The sequence below is a fragment of the Pagrus major genome, chromosome 15, assembly GCF_040436345.1.
Source record: "Pagrus major chromosome 15, Pma_NU_1.0".
Taxonomy (NCBI): Eukaryota; Metazoa; Chordata; class Actinopteri; order Spariformes; family Sparidae; genus Pagrus; species Pagrus major.
This window is the reverse complement of record NC_133229.1, coordinates 31,204,487-31,228,543: the sequence shown is the minus strand read 5'-3', so window position 1 is coordinate 31,228,543 and position 24,057 is coordinate 31,204,487. Positions and strand designations below refer to the sequence as shown.

Below are 24,057 nucleotides of genomic sequence, written 5' to 3'. Positions count from 1 at the left end.
AGTCTGTCACCAGAGTGATGACCCGTCTTCTTTGGTTCCTCCAGGTGTGCTGTACCTTTTCAGCTCGTTAGCCATCAAAGTGAAGTGATGTCGTTCAGGACCAGTTCAACCAGACATGCAGCGCTTTGTTAGATGGTTTTGTTTGATAGTTTAGTCGGATTAAAAGCTCCAATCGTCCTGAATTTAACAAGAAAATAACGATGTCTCATCTTCAGGCTCGCTGGTGAACTAAGTGTTTCACTGGTGCAGATTGTAGTTGTGAGTTGGGACATGTTGCTTTATTAAAAATAACTGATTCAAGAGCCAGTGAAGACACGGACGTATGAACATGGACGTATGAATTTATGTTTGTGTTTCCGCTGGGTGGACATAAAGACAGAAACACCTGGATGATGCACTGAAATCATAAACTACAGTCGTGACCCGACACCACAGAGCTTCAGTTTACTGTTGTTCAGTTAAAAACACAGGTTATTTTTTTTAACTCTTATTTTTTATTTAAATGAGAAGAAGCAGTTCAGTGTGACGGGACACTGGAGACGTTTGAACACCTGCAGAGTTTTTGTATATTTTGCTAACTTACCTGCAGTCTTATTACTGCAGTGTGCTGACAGACGCAGGTGTTCACAAAGGGTTATTTTCACTAATCGTGTAAAAACTGGAGCAGTTGTGTTTTTTTCACAGCAGTGTAAATCATTTATTGTCCTCTGAGAGGAAGTTGTTCAGTTTGTACATAAAACATGTAACGAACATGAATCCAGACAAACAGCGTTTGTTTCCTCAGTTCACCCAAAATATATAAAGATTATATCAGTTAAAAGATTTTTAAAAAATAACATCTCAAACCTTCAACAACTTTTTTTTCCATCAAATGTCAGACGATATAAAATCTGTGAAGTTTAACGGCTGCTGGTGACAAACATGATTAAATGTTGTGGATGTACTCGCACTGACCTGAAGGTTTAAAAGTGTCCACATGAACAGAAAACAGTGAGAGCTCAAAACTGCACCACAGCAACATGTGGAGAGCAGACAGACAGGCAGACAGGTGAGGAGACAGACAGACAGACAGGTGAGGAGACAGACAGGCAGACAGGTGAGGAGACAGACAGACAGGTGTTATGGTCAATGACATCATGTTCTAAGGTGTGTGATAAAATAAAGAGGTCTTTCTGTGTTTGATACTTAAAGTAGCTTATTTTATTATACCTGAGTATTTGTACTGGAGGCGCGTGCTGAATGCAGCTTTGAGAAGATGTGCAGAGCTCTGTGGAGGCTGTGGAGGCTGAATGTGAGTGAACGCTGTCAGTCTGTCTGACTGATGCTGGATGTTTTGGACCGACGTCCTGCTGTGACCTGATGTCTGGACACAGTGCAGGAGACTGAACACTGTCTGATGTTCTGGAGACACTTTCTGTTCAATAAAAATGTCTGAAATTAATCAGAAAGTTCTTCTTTTGTGCTGTTTCTTCCTATTCAAAATTAATCCAAATATTTGGATCGAACAACTCGACCTTTTGGACGAAACCACGTAATTACTGTAAATATTTGAACAATCTCACCAAAAGGTCCGTTCAGTCGCTGCTGGGCTTCGATCAGACCATGTTTGACCTGAACATTTCATCTTAACTCTTAAAAAGCACCATGTAAACAGGAGGAAGATGATGAGACCTGGCAGAAAGCTCCTGGACACTGAACGTTGACTCTCTGTGAAGGTGTTGTTACACCTTGTACCTGCAGGGGGCAGCAGCTCGTTTGTTTCGGTCCGTAGAAGAAGACAGGAGGTGAGTCTGCTTCAGGTGAAGACAACAAGAAAAAGTGGATTCAGTGAATGAGATCTATTTGTGTACATACAGTGGATGAGCAGGTGTGTGCAGGTGTGTGTCAGCTGGTCAGCGTCCTGAAGAGGAAACACCTGCAGGAGCTCCGTGCGTCCACAAGGTGGCGCTGATGTGACACCGAGGATGTGAGCTGCCGCCGGGCTCGGAGAAGAAGACAGGAGGTCTGTGTACATGCAGAGTGAGCGAGGTGCAGAGGATCATGCTTTTATAACAGTCCTCAACAGTAACTGATCCAAACACGAAGTGAAGCAGCTGCGAGTCTCTGTTCTGCGTTAAAGACGCGCTGCAGACCGGAGCTGGTTGACCGCGGGAAGCCGGAGCAGCTCTGCGGGAGGAGATGTACCGCGGTCGGCCTCCGCCGAGAGGAGGCTACCCGGCTCCTTTCGAGGGCCGAGGTCCGCCGCCTCCGAGGCATTACCCGGGACCGGACTACAGAGACGACAGGAACCGACCCAGACATCCGTACCACCCGGACTACCACGACCGTGCTCACCCGGAACCGTACCGCCGCTCCCCGCCGCGCAGGAGGTACCCTTCCCCCGGGTCAGGAAGCCACCGAGGCGGAGAGTACTGGGCCGGAGGTCCGCCGAGAGAGGTCGGTCAGCCGGGCTCCAAATACGGTTTAATTTATATGAAAGTGTCCATTTTTACAAACAAACTGTGGTCGGTTAATGTCCCCGTCTCTTCACAATGCATTCTGGGTAAAGTCAGCTGTGCCATTAACCCGGATAGTTTGTTATTAGCACCTGTGCACCAGACTCCATTCAAAAACCTGTCAATTTAGCACAGCGTCAGCTGCCCGCTGTGTGAAGCACTTGTTAACCCGAAACTTTGTGTTGTATTTCTGAACAACACATCAAGTAAACAACAGTAACTTCAGTACATGAGTTGTTTACTTTGGGTTTTCACTTCCTGTTGACGGAGTTGATTCAAAGTGTTGTTGTTACATTAATTTCACTTTATTCGACTGAAGATCAGCTCTGAACTTCCTGGTGACAGATGATCCATCACACTGAGCATTTATCAGCTGCATCTGTGTTCACTTTGGTTTTCACTTCCTGTTGATGGAGCTGATGGTGACTGATTGATAAGATTGATTAGATTTTAATCCATAATAATAATAGCTATGTGAAGCTGAGGGACTTTTCTACCTGCTTCACCTCTTCCTGTCTTGTTACTAAAATGGAGGATGATAAAAGTTTCTGTCTCAACGTGGACATGAAGCGTCCATCTGCTGAGGTCAGTGTTGTTGGAACAGGTGTGTTCAGCCGGCAGGTGATCAGGTGTGTGCTGAGTAGAAGGCTCCTGTCTCAGGAGGCCTTTCATCAGTGTGTCTCATTAATCTGTGTGTGCCAGACTTCTGTTGACTTTTTGTGATTTTTGTTGCAGAGGTCTCCGTCTCCTCGCGGGCCGGCTCCCCTGGACCACAAACTGCTCATCACCGTGGGCAACGAGCTGACTGGACCGTCTGGGTCGGCCCCCTCACGCCATCATGACAGGTGCTTATGAGACGGATGAATATTATTGTCTTATTGTCCGTCTGTAGGTTTCAGAGTTTTTAGTGGTTTTTAGTGTCTGCAGTGTTTCTCTCAGGCAGCACTCTGCCTGTCAGCCTGATCACAGGGTCAGACAGCAGCTTGTATTACAGCCTGAGAGGCCAAACCCAGGGCAGAGAGAGAGTCACCTTTCTGATCAAATGTATTGATCATGTTCTGTAGTTGAGTGAGAAACACTGAATGTAAACAGAATTTTAGTTGGCAAGAAAACTCCACAGGAAGCTTTGAGCTTATTGATCTGAGTTCGAGGTCATGATTGAAAAGTGACTCGGATGATCAATATGTTGATCAGCTCGTCTCTTCAATCATCTGAACAAGATAATTCAGAGAGATTAAAGTCAATAAACTAAAGACGTTCATGAGAGGAACCAACTGTGGTTATAAATCCAGTCCAGTTAAAGTCTGTGTTTCCTACAGAGACTACCCTCCTCGACCAGAGTACGAGCGGAGCCGGAGCCGGGGCCGGAGCCGACCTCGCAGCCGCAGTCGAGACCGGAGTCCGGACCGGAGCCGGGCCAAGAGTCGGGGACGGAGCAAGAGTCGGCCGAGGAGCAAGAGCCGCAGTCCGGACCGGAGCCGGGCAAAGAGCCGTGGCAGGAGCAAGAGTCGCCCCCGCAGCAGGTCCAGGTCCAGGTCCAGGTCCAGAGGACGGAGCAGAGGGCGGAGCTACAGCAAAGCAGGGAGCTACGGCCGCAGTAAGAGCCGGCAGAGGAATCGAAGCCGCAGTCGCAGTGCGAGCAGCAGCTCGAGCTCCAGCAGCCGCAGCGGAGGCGACAGCGACGAGAAATCCAAAAAGAAAGAGTTCAAAGAGCTGGAGACGGCTCGACGCAGGAAGGAGCTGGAGGAGATGCTGAGTCAGCCGACCAAATCCATCCTGAAGAAACGCAACGACTCCGAGGACTCGCCGTCGCTCAGGGTAGGACGCCACGACCGACCGCTTTCATCAACTGGTCGATATAAATCCAGTCAGTGATGCAACACGACAGAACTGAGTTTAAACTCAGAGAGGAAGTCTGACACGCACACACTTCATCAATCGTCCTGATCAGTAGCACAATCGATCAATTATAATTAATAACACGAGTTCATGTTTTTGTCTGTTTGCAGACTTGAGGTTATCACAGCTGATCATCTAATCCTCTGATCAATAATTAAATGGATCAATAATACATTGAGCGTGTTGTCATGACGACAGTTGTTGATTTAAATAAAGTTTGTGATGTGATGTCATTAAAGCGTGAGGACAGGATCTTTGTACAGAGGTGTCACTCTGCTCTGTTTCTCTGTGTTTCAGAGCTCAGACTCTCCCAGAGCTCTGGAAGGATCCAACATTTCTCGGGTGGCCGACCAGCTGCTGCTGGCTGTCAAAGGCATGGAGCCCCGCAGGGTGGCCGCCATGCTGTCAGAGCTGCAGTCCCACCCGCACACGGCTCAACGCGCCGGCCTCGACGCCGAGATCAAAGAGATCCTCCACCTGCTGGGGGGGGCGGCAGCGGGGCCCAGGGCTCAGGAGAAGACGGAGGACGACATCGACGACGAAGAGAAATTCCTGTACGGAGACTCGGATGAGCCCAAACCTGCACCGGTGTCCGAACCGCTCCAACATCACGGGCTGGATCTGTACGGAGACGTGACGGAGGAGGCTCTGTATGGAGACTACCCCCCGCCGAAAGCCGCCGTCGCTCAGACGTACGGCCTCCCACCGGTGGCCTCTCCTCACCTTCAGGCTCCTCCCACCATGGGGGAGATGGGTGGGAGGTACCCGGGCCGTCCCACCATCAGCCCCGAGCAGAACATCACGGTGCAGGTGTTGAACCCTGCCTGCCCACCGGGGACAGGGCCGCTTGAGGAGGGGGAGCGTCAGGCGCTGGAGGAGTACGAGAAGATCCAGGACCTGCTGAAGACCATTGGGTTGGACTTGGGCGTGGCCGAGATCAGCAAGATGGCCGCCAGGACCAAAGAGCGGCTCCATGGGAACAAGCCGCCACCAAAGACGCCCACACGCCGCCAGCGTTACTCCTCCGACAGCTCGGACAGCAGCCGCCGCAGCCGGGACCGCAGGGGGCGGAGCCACAGCGGCAGCTCCAGCAGCAGCAGCAGGAGTCGCAGCCGCGGGCGGGGGGGCAGCTGGAGCAGTGACGATGGCCGCAGGAAGAGATCGGCTCCGCACAAATCTCACAATGACAGAGAGGTTAACGAGACGAAGGCGGACGCAGCACTGCCACAACAAAACACCCCCGACCCCAACACCCTCCCCCCTCATCCTGGGGTGCCCATCCCCGCCTACCCCCCCCCACCGGTTCACGCCATGATGCCCCCTAACTTCCCCCCGCCGGGTTACGGCCAGTACGGAAACTACCTTCCCTACATGCACCAGCAGTGGCCGCCCATGTACCCGCCCCCCAACATGAACCTGCCCCCCCAGACCGGCCCAGACGACTTCCCCCGCACTCTGCCCTACAAAGAGGTGAAGAGTTGTGTTCAGGACGGTGAGAGGGGAAAAGTGAGCAGCCGTGACAGTCGGGATTCTGAGGAGCAAAACAACGAGAGCCAGAAACAAAAGGTTTGACCTTCATTTATCTCCTTCACTCACCGATCAAACACCTGAGGAACACGTGATACCTGATGATGAGTGCAGGTGTGATCAGGTTTGTTTGTGTGTGTTCAGGTTCTGGAGGAGAGAGAGAAGCTGAAGCAGGAGAGAGAGGTCAGGATGAAGAAGAAAGAATATCTGATGAAGGAGCTGGAGAGACTCAGGAAGCAACAAGGTGAGTTCACACACAGACGCCATGTTGCTCACCTGCCTTCACCTGCTCCTTTACAGACGGGACCACTTCCTGTCTGTGGCAGACGCACAGCTGAGTGTCAGACATCATCAGACGTTATGTCAGCGAATATTAGAGAATATAAATGAAACTAGAAACGAGATGGGAACGTGTTGTTCTGTGATCAGTTTTTCCTCAATGTTTGTGGTGTTTTCAGGCGAGCTCCTGAGGAAGAAGCGGCGGGAGAAGGGCGGCCACAAAGACCCTCTGCTGCAGGAGATCAGCCACCTGCAGGAGGATGTCATGACTCAGATCTCCAACCTGCGCAAAGAGCACGAGGCCGCCGAGAAGAAACGCAACGAGATCGACAAGGTGGCGCTCATCCTCGGCCTGAGCCCGTCCGACCGGCCCCGTAAGACCAGTAAGCCGGTCGAGGACCAGGAGGTCGAGCCGCCGCCGCCACCACAGAAGGAAAAACGGGAGGCGGAGAGGAGTCCCGAGGGACGACAGGCAGCCAGCAGCTCCATGATAAAGGTACAAACACCTGCAGAGCAGGTAAAACAAGTACTACTGACAGCTGTATAGCATAGCTAGGGCTCATTACTTTGACTTTTTATTGGACTTAAATATATTGATCAGGAAAATGTGTGTGGAATATCGTAAACATCAATAACTTGTTTATTTATCGTAAAGTTGAAGGTCAGTTATCAAATCAGATTTCAGATTAAAAGCTAAATATCAACGTTGTCAACTGAACAAAGTCCTGACTACATGAGTGTATGTTCAGCTGCTCCTCTCTGACAGGAGGTGTTTCAACATGTTCTGTTTCCTGACTTTTGTGCAACAAATGATTTGATTTTGATTTGTAAAAGATTTTGTGAACATAAAGACTCACACAGAAATCAGACGTCACGTGTTTTAAACACAAGAAATGTTTCTTGACAAGATCGTCTCATCTTGTGTTGTTAGCTTGAACATAGATAGCTCAGTTCTCAGATGTTCAAAGTCGTCACTTTTTCTTTAGAGATTCAGAAAGTTTAGTTTTTTCTACATATGAACAGTGTCGTCAAATGTTAAAAGTCTCGAAAGGTACGTTGAGACTGGAGTCGAGCTAAAACTTTAGAGCGAATAAGAAGTTACTGTCGGTATAAAAGCAGCTGATGGATTTTCACAAAATACGTGTTGATTAACGTCCTCGAGGCTGGAAGTCGATGAAGGTAAGAAACTTTTTAATTTTCACATTTTGTGGAGTCGAGTTTTAAAGAAGGAACTTGGCTGTTTTTGTCTGAGTGAATCCTTTTGTCTTCCACCCGCCATGTTGACGCTCCTCCATCTTTGTTTCCTAGCAGGCCTCAGCGGTGCCGCCTCCGTCGAGAGCGTCCACAGACAACCTGCCCATCAGCACACCGGCTCCGCCTCCGACCCCGCCCCCGGATCCGTTTGAATACTATGACGCTGGAAACCACTGGTGCAAAAACTGTAACGTCACCTCTGGTTCAATGTTTGATTTTTTCACGCACTTGCATCACAAAACGCATCGAAAGGTTTGTGACAGTTTTTATATTTGACACAATTTTTATAAATATCTTTGACATAAATGTCAGCTGTACAAGACAATGTCTTCTTTTCACTTTGGAGGAGGTTTGATATTCACACCTGTACAGTCCTTTTATGTGTAATTTTCCTTTTCTCTTCACAGACTGTGGACCCGTACGACCGGCCCTGGGCCTCCACTCCCAACAAAACTGTCAAGAACACATCGTCAGAAGAGAAGCTGACAAAACCCGCCAAAGGTACTCGTTCTACACATTCACCATTTGTCTGAAAAGTTGTCATGACGCAGCTTTTTTACTGATGATCCTGGTGTGAGAGTCCCTGAATGTTGTTAGCCGTCTTCCTCTTCCAGGTGGAGGTCAGTGTGGATCTCTGCTGCAGTTTCTGTGTCTCGTAATGAAAACAGTGCTAACGACGTGACAAAGACTCGTCGAACCACAGGAGACTCCTGTCAACACCTCTGATGTCAATTCATTAGTTTTACATCTCATCCTCCGATGAATGCTGTAAATGTAACGTCCTGCAGTAACCTTTGGAGAAGTGCTTTAACTTCTCATTACAGGTGTTCGTCGCTCAGAGTTTGTCCTGATTTCACGACATAGTAACCCAGGTATCACTGAGCAGTTAGCACTTTTCCATCGGTTACTGCTGAGTTAAGACCACTGAACTAAGCATCATCTATTTCTTCAATACTTTATATAAGTGTTCCCCCTTTAACCCTCTGCTGTCCTGACAGGTACTGGAAATGGAGACGTCCATCAGGTAAACATGATTGACAGGTTATTTAATGTCCACCCGTGGGTTTAAAACGTGCTGCATGTGTTTTGCTGCAGGTTCGGAGTTCTTGCTGCCCGTCAGAGGATTCTTCTGCCTGCTGTGCAAAGAGTTTTATGGAGACGCCATTTGTGCAGAAGAGCACGTCACCACACATGCTCACAATGAGAAATACAAGGTATTAGATGTGGGATTGATGAATCACCACATATAGACAAACGAAGATCGTAGAGAAGCTGCCAGATTACTTCAGGATACTTTTTTGACAAAGCTTTACAGGCCTTTTCCACTGCAGGAACATACTGAAGTGTAATTTATCATGAACCCATTGTCTCTGGTTCTGCTCTGGTTTCCACTGATGTCCCTCTGCTTTGGGGCCGAGTTCCCAGAGCTAAATTTGGGCTGAGCTCAGGAGGTGAAACTAATTCCAAGTTCAGGTTCTCTGAGGTGGATGAAATGCAACAAAACCGACTAACAATAACTCTGGACGTGTGTAGATATGTTTGAGTGAACAGGTGATATTCAGAATATCTGCACACCTGTTTTGCTGCCACTTCTTCCATCGTCATTCACAAAACAGGTATCTAAAAAGTCCTTGTTTGTAAAACACAAGGCAGAACTGAGAACTGAAGCCTTACAGGTTCTTAACATCTCCGAGTTTGGGAAGCTCCATTTTATGGATGGTAAGTTCCTGCAGTGGAAGAGGCTTGTTTGTGATATCTGTCGGATGGTTTTTGTTTAATTGTTCCTCATCATCTTCATCTTCAACCTCATCTTAAAGAGTCAGTGTACCTGTTATGTGCTATTTTCTGGGTTGAATTTTAGGAAGAAATTGCTCTCGTTAGCCAAAACAAATGTGGCAGAATAGTTGACCTGTAAGAGTGAGATCACATAGAGGTATACATTTTGTACCCCTACATGAGATGAAAGCAGCATCATCCAAAGTAGGTGTCAAATCCTTTCAGTATTGCCACGTTCAAGTTAACATTATGAGTATGATGTACATGTAAATGTTCCCATTGGATCTGAGGTGGTTCATAAGTTGTTCGTCTTCATTTGATGCTCTGCTTTTAAGGTTTGAGAAGTGTTTGTTTGTCAGGCAGAAGTTCTTGATGTATTTTTCTCACGCTCTTGTCTTTCTGTTTTAATGCCTCTTTCACCAGAAACAAATGTACGAGAATCCCTTGTATGAACAGAGGAGGAACCTGGACCGCCAGGCAGGACTGGCCTTAGAGACAAGTGCAAAGAAACGCAAACATGAAGATGATTTGAAAGGAAACAAAGACAAGGAGGAAAAGTCCAAACACAAAAAGGAGAAAAAAGACAAAGAGAAAAAGAAGGAAGAGGATGACGCTGTTCAGAATGAAGAGAAATCTAAAGTTAAAAAAGAGGAGGAGGAGAGGCTGAAGCCGAGCAAGAGAGAGGAGGATTTCAAAGATGCCAAAAGCCTGGATGAGGAGAAGCCTTTTTACAGCAAGAAAGATGAAGATGAAAAGTATAAATACAGCAAGAAAGATGATAAATACCGGTACAGCAGAGAGGAAGAGGAGAGGGGGAAATTCAGCAGAAGAGACGAAGACGATAGATACAAATATAGTCGAGAAGAAGAGTATCGGTACCGGTGCCGCAGGGATGAAGGTGACAGATATGATGACCATCCCAGATATGGGCCAAGAGAAGATGAGGACAGGTATAAACATGGTAAATATTCAGATTTCAGATCAAAATATGACAGAGAGCGAGATGAAGGGAAACCGAAGGCTGAGAAGGAAGCCACTAAAAAGCTAGAGCTGGCTAAACCGGTAGGGAAACCAGAGGTCACCAAACCTGAACCTCCACCAAAGCCCTATGACCCACCCAAAGTCTTCTGTGGTCCCAGTCCAGCAATGAGGGCAAAGCTCCGCAAGCAGAGCCAGGAAGCCGGCAAACCAGCACCTTCATTTGGGAAGTTCACATGGAAAAAGAGGGAGAACATTCTGGCAACGGAGGCACAGAAAGTGGCGGCAGAGTTCATCAAGGAAGACGAAGCAGCAGTGAAACAGAATCCAGTCTCATCAGAGGACTCTTTTGTGAAATCTATGGCCGTTGCTAAGGAAATTGCCCAGAAGCTAGGGGGCCAGCAGAACACGACTCCTCCCTGGGTATCCAACCAGGCCAACCCGGGAAGGATCAGGCCTAACCTCCCTGGACCCGCTGCATTCATGAGGAAAACAGCCATGTTGGGTAAACCTGCACCCCTGAACACCTTCCTCTCCATCAGACCCCAAAACACAGGTGTACCAGGGCCTACTTCAAAAGATGTACCCATATTCCCTGAACCTGCACCTCTAAATACCTTCCACTCCATCAGACCCCAAAACACCAGTATATTCGCGTCTCCTCCAAAAAATGGACCCATATTACCAGTTGGTAGACCTGGGCCATTTGAATTTATGTGTGCACAACCAGTTGCTGAACGAAAGCTATCTGAGGATAAACTACTGCAGCCAGTGTCAAGACCTGCTGCGTTTGAGGTTAAACCTGCACCACCAGTTTCTGATCCTGCACCAGTCCAGACAAAGCCTGTGCCATATGTGACTAAACCTCCACCATCTGAAGCAAAGCCTGCAACATCTGTGCCGCTCTCTGCACCATCTACTATTTCCGCTTCATCCGCACCTAAATTGGCACAACCAACAATGATGAAGATAGTGTCTGACGTGGCAGCTCCCGGTGTCCCAGAAAGTGAGCAAACTCGTACAGTGTTCGTCAAGCCTCCACCTTTAATGACTAAGGGCGATGGAGCTCAGAAGTCTGAAAAGCTCAAGAGTAACCTGGCTGCAGCCAAACGGCAGGAATTATTTGGCATCTTCTACAGCAGCCTTGGCCAATCGAGTGCCTCCTCCATCACCAAACCAGCAACAGACAACAAAGCTGATGGCAATGGCACAAATAAAAGTCAGCTTCCTACTGCACAAGCACAAAAACCACAACCTCAGAGTCCGTTCCTAACCCAATCCCATCCTCCAGTTGTGGTCTGTACATCTCCACAACCAAATTCAAACAATTCCCCAAGTCACCAAACCCAGCCAGAATTAGACATTCAGATTGCTTCTGTTTGGTCTTTGCAGTCTACCCCTACTCGACAAACAGAGCCTGCCAAACTCGGACCAACACCTCAAACTCAGTCCCAGCCCAAACTGAATCCTAAGATCCAAACAGAGCCACAAGCTGAACCCCAATCAGACCAGGACACTCAGCTGCTGTCCCATCCGGAGACCCATCCTAACATAGCGCCAGATCCTGAACCCAAACCAAGCCCTAAAACTAGAGGCAAGAGAACCCCTTCTGTCCCCCGTCCTGTCCGACAAACCAGAGCCCAAACCAGATACCAGACCCGGCAGCAGCAGAGCCACTCTGAGCCAGAACTGGCTTCAGGAGATTCTGACTCTGCAGCTTCAGACTCAAAGGGGCTGGACACATCAGATCCTGGCTCTGAGGGTGACCGTCCGATGATGGAGACACTGGACTTTGAGGCTGGTTTTAACTTTGAGTAGGAGCTGATCCGACTGTGTGATGGGAATCTGGGGAGGAGGTTTCTCATAAACCAGTTTATCATCAATAATTTACTGGACTTGAAGGCAGCTGCAAGTGGCGAGAGAGACACTCAAACTGACTTGAGACTTTCCAAACCACTGACTCTTCATGTGTTTAAAGAATGAGTTGGATGTTTTAGTGAAACCATCTTGGTCTGTTTTCCCAAAGTCTGAAGTTTCAGATCAGTTTCACTCCTGTTCATCCAGCACAGAGATCATAGACGCCTTCGCTCTACGTGGCACACAATCTTATTCTTTTACTGATGACAAAAAACCCCTCAAGCACAAAACCGCCTCTGAATATTTACTAAAAAGTAGATCCTGTATGCCTCCATTGTTACCCAGAAACACATAAGACATTCTAGTCTACACACACAATACTTGTTCACAGGATACATTCAGTCTTGGTTTGACAACAACAAACAACAATGGAGCTCTGCACAGAGTTTTAATGCAAAAATTTCAGACGTTCCTCTAACCTTCCAAAAGTGAATTCCTGGATAATAGTTCCTCTTCTGCCTCTAGAATGACTCACAAAATTGTATTTTGGTTGTAACCTTAAGGCACGTAGAAGCCTTGTCTCATTTTTAGGGTTGTCCCATTATTTCCCAATAGCTCCAAAATAGGACACCGCGACTTCCCAGCACCATCCGGTTCAACTGTGTACAACTGAACAGATTTTTACTGCACAACTAACCCATATCCAAACCAAAAGCAACTTCTGTAACTCAAGTCAATGGTTTCCATTCTCGGAATGTATTTTGGTATTGGATTGGTAGTCGATATCGACTTTTAAACCCATATCTTGAAAGCTCATGTTTTAATAATGTTGACTACTTTTTAGGGGTTGCAAGCAAAAAGGCTTGTAACTCGTCATAAAAAAATTGGGAAATAACATGTTCAGTGATAGATTTATTGAGTTATGATATTCACTTTCTCATCTGACTCTGTGGAAGACAGAAGAAGAGTTCCTAAAATGTCAAACTGTTCTTTAAAATCACATTTCTGTCTTTCACGTGTTCACAGATAAAATCTTTCCTCTTTTTCTTTCAGTACTTCTTTCTCCTCCGACAGGTAAAGTTTTCTACACCATCTGTTGTTTTCCATTGTCAGATTATTTTCCCTCTTTGAAGGATTATGAGGTGTTTGTCACAGTTCAGTTGGTGAAATCAAAGTCTCGTATCGGACCAAACTCAGCTCAGTTAGTTCACGTTAGCTGAAGATCCAGGAGCTAATTCCTAAATGTGCATCAGGTTTTCTCCCTGATCTCCAATCTGTGGTCAGTGTCTTTGTGTATCAATAGAAACAAGCTGTTCGTCTTGCAACATTTGTAGTTTTATTAAAAAAAAGTTAGTGAGAAATCAACAGCCGGTCTGTGTTGTGGTTCTTGTACACAGTCACTAGTGTTAATATATGCAGATGATACCATCATGAGTTCAGGTGTTTTTAATGAAAACAGATACATGGTGTCTTTTTCTTTCACAATCTCAACAAGACTTTAAAACCATTTTTCTGTCTTGAAGAATTTTATCAAAGTCTTTGCTCGTGATCAGTGTTATTATTGGATGCTCACAAGGGTCTTGTTGATCTTGACATGAGCCATTAAAAAATAAATCTTCACTTGTCCTTTTCTGGCTGTCTGTAACAATCAGACATGATGAAAAAGCAGATTATCATTTAAAAACCTGAACAGTGCAGCTTGCAGTGTAGCTGAAATCCCTGTGTTGTTCCTAGAACATAGTTAATGTTGCTCCAGGATAATCAACATCATATTATATTGTTGGGGTTAAACCAAACTTTAAAAAATGTGGAATTCCCTTTTGATTATTAAACTGTTTGCAAAGCTACTTTTGAGGTTTACAAGTGTAGTTTTGTTTTCCTATTTCTGAAAGGTAGCTTAAATACACAATATGCAACTTTTGCCTCTAGAGAGCTCGATCAAAACAAAACCAAAGACATTTGCAGAGTGTTTTGTGGCCGGCCAGGTGGATTGTGGGTGCAGATCCAGACCTTCTGGAGGAATAAACACCCAGACTCACATCAGATTCTGCTCTGATCCAGAGCTGTTTACTGACAGGAGGAGAGCTCAGAGTTACTTTTGAACTTGTGGGATTAAAAAGTGGATTTATCTTCACTCCTGTTTATCAGCCTGACTGCAGCAGTGATCCGGAGGCGACCTCCATTGTCGGGTGTTTCTGTTCTGTAATGTTGACTGCTGACTGGAGCTGGAGGGGAAATGGACTTTACTTCATGAACAAAACGTTACAGAGAGGAGACAGAGAACCAGAACCAGAACCAGAGTCTCTGCTGAGTGCTGACTTCACTCAGAGCTTCACCTGGATTCAAGTACACACACCCTTGTTAACGTTAGCTTATGGCTAATGTGTCTGTATGGACACATTAAATAAACAATGTAAATAAACAATCAATCCTGAACACGCCATCAAACATCAACCACTGCTGATGAAAATCTGTCTTTGTGACTCAGACGAGGTGTTTTAAAGTTTTCTTCACGTTATGTTTGGTCTCGTTCTCTGACCTCCTTCATCTCTCTGACTCTCCTGAAGTTACAGCGACAGGCGACCAAATTAAACGCAGTTACCTTGAAGAAACAGCGAAATGTTAGCAGTGTGCTTCTGCTGAAGCCTGTTCAGTCACTTCTTAATGAATAAGCTGTTGACTTTGTTTATCCTCTGTATAGCAGCAGCTGGTTTGCAGGGCTGTCGGGGTTTGAACAGGTCAGTAATGTAAGAAGCATTAAGGTCTCAGTAATTTAAAAACAAGTAAACTTTTAAACCAATTCTGAACATTATGATTTGTGATATTAGACTACATGAATAAAACTGACTGTCCTGAGCAGAAATAACTATTTTCTTGTCATAAATAACAAGTAATCTGATCCAGAGGTGAGAAAGACGCCAGAGTTTGAACTCTGTTGTGAGTGAAACAGTGAACTGAACGCTGAATGTGTTCAGCGGTATAGATTAATAAACGATTTGTAAACTGTACATTGTGTGTAAATAAATGTTCTGCGGTTCATCTGCATGCAGCCGCCATTTATATGTTGCTGTGATATTTAACTCACTGACGTCTGGCTGCACGTCCGTCTTTCTGTTTGTACTGATTTAGTCCCTTTTGGATTATTTTAAAGCAGATTACGTGTGTTATTATAATTTTATTAGTTAGTTCTGCAGCAGATTGTTGTTCTTTCTACAACTAGAAGTGTGACGAGAGGATTTTGGTTTCACAGTGGACGACATCGAGGACGGGTCTCCTGCAGAAAGGTAAGCTGAGCAGCTTTTTACAAACTTTATTCTTTTCATCACATTCATGTCGATGTATATAAACATGTAGTTTTATATATGGAGGTTGTTTATATAGAGCTGTTTGGTGCTCACATGATGTGTTGAAGAAGTTTGGCTTTAGCAGAAAACTAAGAATCTTGGTTAACATTTTGTTTTAGTTGCTGCAGTAAAATGTCACTAAAGATGATGTAACAATAAAATCAGGAGACAGTCTGAAGAATGAAAACTAAACTATGAGAGGAAGTTTTATATTGATACAGAGAAACTTGTTGAAAGTGATTTGAACATGAAATGATTTATGAAAGCAGAGACGATGTTTGACTGTATGAAATGTGACAGGAAAATAAAGTGTGACCAAACTGACTGAGTGTGTCGACGTTTCTGATGTGATGATGTGTTCGGTCAGAGCCTGCTGCTGCCTGTAAGCTCTCACTGAGGGATTACTGTATCGCCTGACTGTCAGGACTGAGATTCAAACCAGCAACTCTCCACACTTGCATTGAATTAAGCAGCAGTTCAGTATGAGATAGTTTGAAACGTTCACCTGCAGCAGGAAGTGACGGCTGCTCTGTTTAAAGTCAATATTATAAGATAAACAGCTGCAGAGTCTCTGATGAGGATTTAAAATGTGGTGATTTTAATTGTCAATACTCAGATTTATAACATTGTTTTTTATTGATCAACAGGATTTCACATAAAAAAGGACTCTGCCGTTTTATTTTGGTGCATAAGAATCAAAATAAATAGAGTGCTGAAAAAGTAAAGGATCACATATATAAAATAGATATTTAAAATAAAAATATGTCAAAAATAACAGTTTATCTGTTTTCAAGAGAAGAGAACTGCACAGTGTTTAAACTAAAGCCTGTAAAGCCTCACAGTGACAGTGGCTTCACTTTCTGTTATAAAACATCCATGAACACATTCGTCAGACGGTGGTTCGTCTCTGATTTGTGTCAGACGTGAAAAAGTTTGAGAAAGATTTAGATCAAAAGTTGGAATATGTTAAATTATACACACGGCAGCGGTGGAATATAAGTACAAGTACTGTACTTATATTTCTACTCTACTACAGCTCAGAGGCAAATATTGTACTTTTTACTCCACTACATTTAATTAACAGCTATATAGCCCACTACTTTACAGTAAGTAAATTATTGAGTTTATAACATGTTTCTAAAAATAAACCAGTCAATGAGTTGCTGTCACCTGTGAATCAATGTGAAGTTGTCTCTTGTCATGTTTCAGAGTCTCTGAGACTTTTGTCTAAACTTCTAACACAGTTTCATTTCAATAACTGTTCAGAGATCAATATTTGACATGATCAGCAGCTCCCAGTCACACGCTGCTCTGACACTGATGCACCACTATTTCATCCTTTAAACCATCTGTGAGGCAGGAGGGGTTACAAATAAATGACTTCTAATAAAACTTTTTATTAATACTTTCAATAACACAACATAAAGCATTGATCACAGGTAAATGTCCTGCAGGTACAGTCCTGTCAGCATTAAAATGGAGCCCAGTGATATCTACTTCTGTGTGACGTCAGCAGACTGTTAACAGGTATAAACTGGTGATGATCTGTTATACTGACAGACTGACAGTGTGCGCGGTCAGACGCGCTCACGCCATCAGGTGGAAGGTGTTTGTTGCTGGGGAAGACTCCGCTCCTCCCTCGCCTCCCTGCAGCCTCACCCTCCTCACTGAACTCTCAGGCAGCCAATCACAAAAATCCCTCCGCGCGTCGCTAGGCAGGTGTGCGCGCCGGCAGCCAATCGGATCGGCCGGGCCGGGAACGGGCGCAGGGAGCTGAGACAGACCGAGTGACAGCGTCTGAGTCCCGGGAAGAACATCACGGAGCTTCCGTGAAGGAGAAGCCTGCACCGCAGCCAAGATGCCGAACAAAACCAAGAAGGAGAAGGTGAGCGGAGCTCCGGGACCGCCTCGTGAACCGCGCTGTGCTCTGATCACTCACACCGGCCCTGAAGCAGCCGTTATTTCAGCTGATGGAGACTTCAGACGTTACATTTTGTCGAGTAGCGGCTAGCGGCTAGCAGCTAGCTTACCTAGCAGGCTAACCTGCTAAGGCCCCGCTAGCAGAGGACGGCTAGGCTAACTGTTAGCTGCAGAGGAGCTAGCAGCATTTTAAATCAGTGTCTCTGGTTGTCTCCTCGGTGGCAGCTGCTGACACACAGTGTTCAGTTAAAACCGCACATTAGCGGCTGTTTCCAGCCGCTGCAGCGCGTCAGTGAGGTGTCAGCTAGCGGTCAGGGAGGACCGAGCTAACGGGCTGCTGCTGGAGGAGCTCCGGGGAGGAACCGCTGGCTGCTCCGTTAATTATTCATCCTGTAGAGAACAGGCTGGGCTCGGAGATGGACCCGTAATGACTGTGACTCATCCGAGCCTGTCTGCCTTCATTAGACAGGAAATATGTGATGCTAAGCAGCTGTGAGCTGAGCAGGCTCCGCCAGACTCCGTTCATTTTCCTGCTGATTTTATCATGTGAAACCATCTGATGACCGGAGCGGGACGTGTTTATGTAACGTCAGCTGAGCAGGTTGTGTGTTAATACACACACACACACACACACACACACACACACACACACACACACACACACTCACTGTGTGTGTGTGTGTGTGTGTGTGTGTGTGTGTGTGTGTGTCATGATTGAACCACCTCTCAGCTCACTTCACAGTCCTGATCATTATTTTCATCCATCACTTTAACACTGATTTTTCTCTGCAGGCTGGTTTAAGGATTTTATTTCTGATTATTAATTTACAGGCTGATTAACTGTGTGGTTTATAAAATGTCTGCTAACAGATTTCAAGGTGACGTCTGTCTCAGCTTCAGGTCCAGTTCACTGAGGGAACAACAGGAACCTGATGAATGAAGGTTTCAGCTCCACTTTATTTCTGTTTCAGTCAAACTTTCATCAGCAGTAAGTTTCCTGACCTGGAGTCAGAACAGTGATGAAACCATGTCCCTGCATCCTTGGATGCTGGTGGATGTGTGGTTTGTTGTCATGGAGACGGATCTGTTAACATCACGTGAGAATATGCAGCTGTGGTCACGTGACATCAGGTGGACATCATGACTCTGCTTAAGTGAAATACAGCCTGTTAGCTGAGACGGGAGTTGCAGCGATTAGTCGATTCATTGATTAATCAGTCGAGAAAATAATCAGCAACTGTTACGATCATTTAATTATCGTTTCAGTGTTTTCTCAGTCAGAAACGTTTGTTGGTTTACATTCTTAAATATGATGATTTGATGCTTTTTTTTGTTAAGCATCAGAGTTAGCTGTGAGCTATAACATTTTTAGCATTTAGTTCAGCCTATGCAGTCAGACAGGCTCCATTCAGTATGAGCTGAATGAGCTGTTAGCAGCTCCTGTTTGCAGTGTACTCATGAATATGCAGACAGCTGTCACTGGATCACTTGGATACTGAAGAAAACTTAAAACATGAAGATTCTAAGGGGAGTTCTGAATGGTCTTTTTTTCTCTGATTGCTGAGTGGATTTCTGGGTGTTGACTCTGGATGAACATCAGAGATAATGATATATAATGATATGGTCAGAGAGTGTACGGCACACTGAATCGAAAAATGTCTGTGAGTTGAGTTTTGACTCAGGTGTGACTGAGAAGGAGGCAGAGTTTGGGACGTGAACTGCAGTAATCTAGTCTCTGCTGCAGCGCCACCTGCAGACAAACTACAGTAACTCACTTCCTGTTGTTGTGACATCACCTGCATGCACCTGTCCCTCCAGAGAAGGATTGTCAGATTAATTCATGATTAATGAATGGTTAGTTTATGTTCGATAGTTTCCCTCCTGCTGCAGTCGTCTGACTCCAGGGAGGGAATGAAAGGGTTAAACCTCACCTGTCAGTTCAGAGCAGAGCTGAGTCACTTCATGCAACATGTTCAGTGTTTGATTCATTATTCAGCTGCCGTGTGATGCCTCAGATAACTCTGAGAAGTTACTGTTGCTCATAAAACACTTCATTTCTTAATATTACTTATCATTCTGCTGTTATTCGAGTGTAGAGAGGAGAGGGTCTAACGACGGGAATCAAAATATTGTTGTTACTGTGTTCGGCCTGAAAGATGAAAGATGTGGGTGTTTTGTGTTTTCCTCCATAAAACCATGAATTAACTCTCCGTCCATTCACTGGAGATTTATCAGGGAATCATTTCGGTGAGAATCAAACCTGTCAGGTAGAGAAAGATCTGATCAGACGGATTGATTGATTCTTCTTTGATCAGATAGTTACTGAGTGAAATCTTCGTTTTCATGTTTGACCCTGTTATATTTTATCTCACAGTTCTTGTTCGGCTGATTGAAACATTTAACTTTGACTTTTGTTCAATGAAATGAAAGCAGATTGTGTTTGTTTAAGTAAGGAATTGAAAAAGTATTGATTTGGTATTAACAAGTATCAGATGATACCCACTAACATTTAGAGATGATTGATTAATCGATGAACATTTAACTATTTTTATAATTGATTAATTTGTTGTCATTTCAAGCCAAACTATTGAAAAAATGCTGAATCTTCTCTGGTTTTGGCGTCTCAAACAGGATCTTCTGTTTCTCTCTCAGTAAACTGACAAAACGAGACATTTAACACGTCACACTGGACTGAAATGCGTCAGGAAGGGGATCAGTTTGTTTTTTAAGAGAGTGAATTATTCTGTTCATCAAATATTGATTATGTTGTTTATAAAGTAACACCGGCTCTCTGGTTTCAGCTTCTCTCGTGTTCTTACATGATAGTAAACTGAATCTCTTTGGTTTGGACTGTTGGTCGATAAAATGAGACATTAGAAGGTGCAAACTTTATTTTTCTCTGTTTAATCTGTTAATAGAGAAAAAAACATCCTAATGATGGAGTTAAATTTAAATCAGGACTCCAGTGTTGTTGGTCTTTTTATTGAACGTTTCTTCCACTTGTCTTGTGTTTTAACAGGAAACAACCAAATCTGCTAAAAGCAGCATGAAGAACAGTAACAGCAGTAGCAGCAGCAGCAGCGGCAGCGGAGGAGGAGGAGGAGGAGGGAAAGATGCTGCCGCTGACAACACAGAGGAGGTGAGTCTGTGATGTTCAGCACACATGATGCCTTCACTGTCTCATATGAGTCTGTGATGTTCAGCACACATGATGCCTTCACTGTCTCATATGAGTCTGTGATGTTCAGCACACATGATGCGTTCACTGTCTCATATGAGTCTGTGATGTACAGCACACATGACGCGTTCACTGTCTCATATGAGTCTGTAATGTACAGCACACATGACGCGTTCACTGTCTCATATGAGTCTGTGATGTTCAGCACACATGATGCGTTCACTGTCTCATATGAGTCTGTAAATGTTCAGCACACATGATGCGTTCACTGTCTCATATGAGTCTGTGATGCTCAGCACACATGACGCGTTCACTGTCTCATATGAGTCTGTAATGTTCAGCACACATGACGCGTTCACTGTCTCATATGAGTCTGTAAATGTACAGCACACATGATGCGTTCACTGTCTCATATGAGTCTGTAAATGTACAGCACACATGATGCGTTCACTGTCTCATATGAGTCTGTAAATGTACAGCACACATGACGCGTTCACTGTCTCATATGAGTCTGTAAATGTACAGCACACATGATGCGTTCACTGTCTCATATGAGTCTGTGATGTTCAGCACACATGATGCCTTCACTGTCTCATATGAGTCTGTGATGTACAGCACACATGACGCGTTCACTGTCTCATATGAGTCTGTGATGTACAGCACACATGACGCGTTCACTGTCTCATATGAGTCTGTGATGTACAGCACACATGACGCGTTCACTGTCTCATATGAGTCTGTGATGTTCAGCACACATGATGCGTTCACTGTCTCATATGAGTCTGTAAATGTTCAGCACACATGATGCGTTCACTGTCTCATATGAGTCTGTGATGCTCAGCACACATGACGCGTTCACTGTCTCATATGAGTCTGTAATGTTCAGCACACATGACGCGTTCACTGTCTCATATGAGTCTGTAAATGTACAGCACACATGATGCGTTCACTGTCTCATATGAGTCTGTAAATGTACAGCACACATGATGCGTTCACTGTCTCATATGAGTCTGTGATGTTCAGCACACATGACGCGTTCACTGTCTCATATGAGTCTGTGATGTTCAGCACACATGATGCGTTCACTGTCTCATATGAGTCTGTAATGTTCAGCACACATGATGCGTTCACTGTCTCATATGAGTCTGTAAATGTACAGCACACATGATGCGTTCACTGTCTCATATGAGTCTGTAAATGTTCAGCACACATGATGCGTTCACTGTCTCATATGAGTCTGTAAATGTACAGCACACATGATGCGTTCACTGTCACATGTTGTGTGTGATTCTAACTAACTTTTAAACCTGTGCGTTTGTGTGCGTGTGTGTGTGTGTGTGCGTGTGTGTGTGTGCGTGCGTGTGTGTGTGTGCGTGTGTGCGTGTGTGTGCGTTCAGTCCCAGCAGCAGCAGCAGAGCGGCAGTAAGCGTCCCAGTAACAGCACTCCTCCTCCCACTCAGCTCAATAAGATCAAATACTCTGGAGGTCCTCAGCTGGTGAAGAAGGAGCGTCGCCAGAGCTCGTCACGCTTCAGCCTCACCAAGAACAGAGAGCTGCAGAAGCTACCGGCACTCAAAGGTACCTGTCACAGGTGTATCACACACCTGCAGCTAGCTTAATGTTAGCCTGCAGCTAGCTCAGCTTTAGCCTGCAGCGTCTCCTTCAGACCCTTCTCCTGTGTGATGAAGGCGATTAGCTGGCTGGTACTGGAGGAAACTCTGACGGCGCCGGACATGTTGGTTTATTTATTTTCAGAGATCTTTTATTGACATGTTTGTGAAGAGGGATCACTCTGGACAGATTTGACAAACTGAACTTTGTAAAAAAGTTTTTGCTGTATATTATTTGAACTTGTCTAACCTTAACCTACAGTAAGCCCTCTGACCTCTGACCTCTGTCCCCCTGCAGACGCCCCCCTGATGGAGCGTGAGGAGCTGTTTGTTCAGAAGCTGCGTCAGTGCTGCGTCCTCTTCGACTTCGTCAGCGACCCGCTCAGCGACCTCAAATACAAAGAGGTGAAGAGAGCCGGACTCAACGAGATGGTGGAGTACATCACACACAACAGTGACGTGGTGACGGAGTCCATCTACCCCGAGGCCGTCCTCATGGTGAGAAGACACGTCCTCCTACCTCCAGGAGGACAGCAGCTGACTGAAACAAACATGTTCGGTGTGTGTTAATACACAGAGCTGTGTGTGTGTGTGTGTGTGTGTGTGTGTGTGTGTTCCAGTTTTCAGTGAACTTGTTCCGGACTCTTCCTCCGTCCTCCAACCCGACCGGAGCTGAGTTTGATCCTGAGGAGGACGAACCAACGCTGGAGGCTGCCTGGCCCCACCTGCAGGTACACTGAGACTGTGTGTGTGTGTGTGTGTGTGTGTGTGTGTGTGTGTACTTTATGTTCTTTAACACTGAGCTGACACAGTCTGAGCTTCAGTGTGAACGATACACAGTGAACAGTTAACTGGTCGACTTGAACAACATGAAGAACTTCCTGACGTGCTGTGAAGATCACATGTCACATGAGGCTACAGCATGCTGGGAAATAATAGCTGAAAGGAATGCCTTGTAGTTAGAGAGGCGGTACAACATTTTACACCAAGAGTAATATGTTCATGTGTGTTACTAAACGCAGGTAAACCACCAGTGACCGACTCCTTTCTCACTGCCAGTAGATGAGTTTGCCTTTCTGTTATTTTTCTCCTGTGTCACGTTTGTTGCCACAAGTGCTGAAAAAGTTCACCAAAAAAGTAAAATCAAGTCATCATCTCCTCCTGATGATATAAAGTCAGGCTCAGCCATCATCTCCTCCTGATGATATAAAGTCAGGCTCAGTCATCATCTCCTCCTGATGATATAAAGTCAGGCTCAGTCATCATCTCCTCCTGATGATATAAAGTCAGACTCAGCCATCATCTCCTCCTGATGATATAAAGTCAGGCTCAGCCATCATCTCCTCCTGATGATATAAAGTCAGGCTCAGTCATCATCTCCTCCTGATGATATAAAGTCAGGCTCAGTCATCATCTCCTCCTGATGATATAAAGTCAGGCTCAGCCATCATCTCCTCCTGATGATATAAAGTCAGGCTCAGCCATCATCTCCTCCTGATGATATAAAGTCAGGCTCAGCCATCATCTCCTCATGATGATATAAAGTCAGGCTCAGTCATCATCTCCTCCTGATGATATAAAGTCAGGCTCAGTCATCATCTCCTCCTGATGATATAAAGTCAGGCTCAGTCATCATCTCCTGATGATATAAAGTCAGGCTCAGCCATCATCTCCTCCTGATGATATAAAGTCAGGTGAAGTCTCGTAGTCCACAGAACATTTCTGGAGCTTCACAGTAAAACAGAGTTGCAGCGTTCTGCTGAACAGCTGAAGCAGCTGGAGATGATTTAAACAGCAGATGTCTCCATGCAGCTCGTCTGCTGTGATCACAGCCATGTTCCTCCGTCTGACCCTGATGTGTTGTTGTTTTCGTCTCCTCAGCTCGTGTACGAGTTCTTCCTCCGCTTCCTGGAGTCTCCAGACTTTCAGCCAAACGTCGC

General features: G+C 45.4%; 2 protein-coding genes across 4 annotated transcripts in view; both read left to right on the top strand.

Annotated features, from left to right (window-relative positions):
* The first annotated feature begins 1,595 nt into the window (after positions 1 to 1,595).
* znf318 (zinc finger protein 318) lies at positions 1,596 to 13,430 on the top strand. 2 transcript variants are annotated; one of them, XM_073481621.1, is made up of 10 exons: positions 1,596 to 2,436; positions 3,231 to 3,340; positions 3,815 to 4,313; positions 4,692 to 5,960; positions 6,066 to 6,165; positions 6,380 to 6,696; positions 7,512 to 7,706; positions 7,862 to 7,955; positions 8,550 to 8,668; positions 9,654 to 13,430. In XM_073481621.1, exons 1-10 carry the CDS (start codon positions 2,179 to 2,181, stop codon positions 12,024 to 12,026), a joined length of 5,334 nt encoding a protein of 1,777 aa, XP_073337722.1. In that variant the 5' UTR covers positions 1,596 to 2,178; the 3' UTR covers positions 12,027 to 13,430. The 2 variants fall into 2 exon arrangements, with proteins under 2 accessions (XP_073337722.1, XP_073337721.1); XM_073481620.1 differs by having other exon boundaries at positions 7,509 to 7,706.
* A 3,717-nt stretch (positions 13,431 to 17,147) lies between these two features.
* ppp2r5d (protein phosphatase 2, regulatory subunit B', delta) overlaps positions 17,148 to 24,057 on the top strand; it is a 13,545-nt gene continuing 6,635 nt past the window's right edge. Inside the window, exons 1-6 of one of the 2 annotated variants that reach the window (XM_073481397.1) lie at positions 17,148 to 17,294; positions 20,349 to 20,468; positions 21,905 to 22,085; positions 22,416 to 22,615; positions 22,738 to 22,848; positions 23,999 to 24,057. The exon at positions 23,999 to 24,057 is cut by the window's right edge and continues 34 nt beyond it. In XM_073481397.1, the coding sequence (XP_073337498.1) occupies positions 17,268 to 17,294; positions 20,349 to 20,468; positions 21,905 to 22,085; positions 22,416 to 22,615; positions 22,738 to 22,848; positions 23,999 to 24,057 (698 nt within the window). In that variant the 5' untranslated portion in view covers positions 17,148 to 17,267. Of the gene's footprint in view, positions 17,295 to 20,135; positions 20,210 to 20,348; positions 20,469 to 21,904; positions 22,086 to 22,415; positions 22,616 to 22,737; positions 22,849 to 23,998 lie in introns of those variants that run through there. The other variant, XM_073481398.1, reaches the window with a different exon arrangement.

Bases quoted from the DNA above. Each gene is read 5' to 3' on its own strand.
- znf318 (XM_073481620.1), top strand. From the start codon at position 2,179: ATGTACCGCGGTCGGCCTCCGCCGAGAGGAGGCTACCCGGCTCCTTTC. The intron at 6,697-7,508 runs GTACAAACACCT...TTTGTTTCCTAG, and splicing joins CCAGCAGCTCCATGATAAAG to CAGGCCTCAGCGGTGCCGCC. The intron at 7,956-8,549 runs GTACTCGTTCTA...GTTTTGCTGCAG, and splicing joins GCTGACAAAACCCGCCAAAG to GTTCGGAGTTCTTGCTGCCC.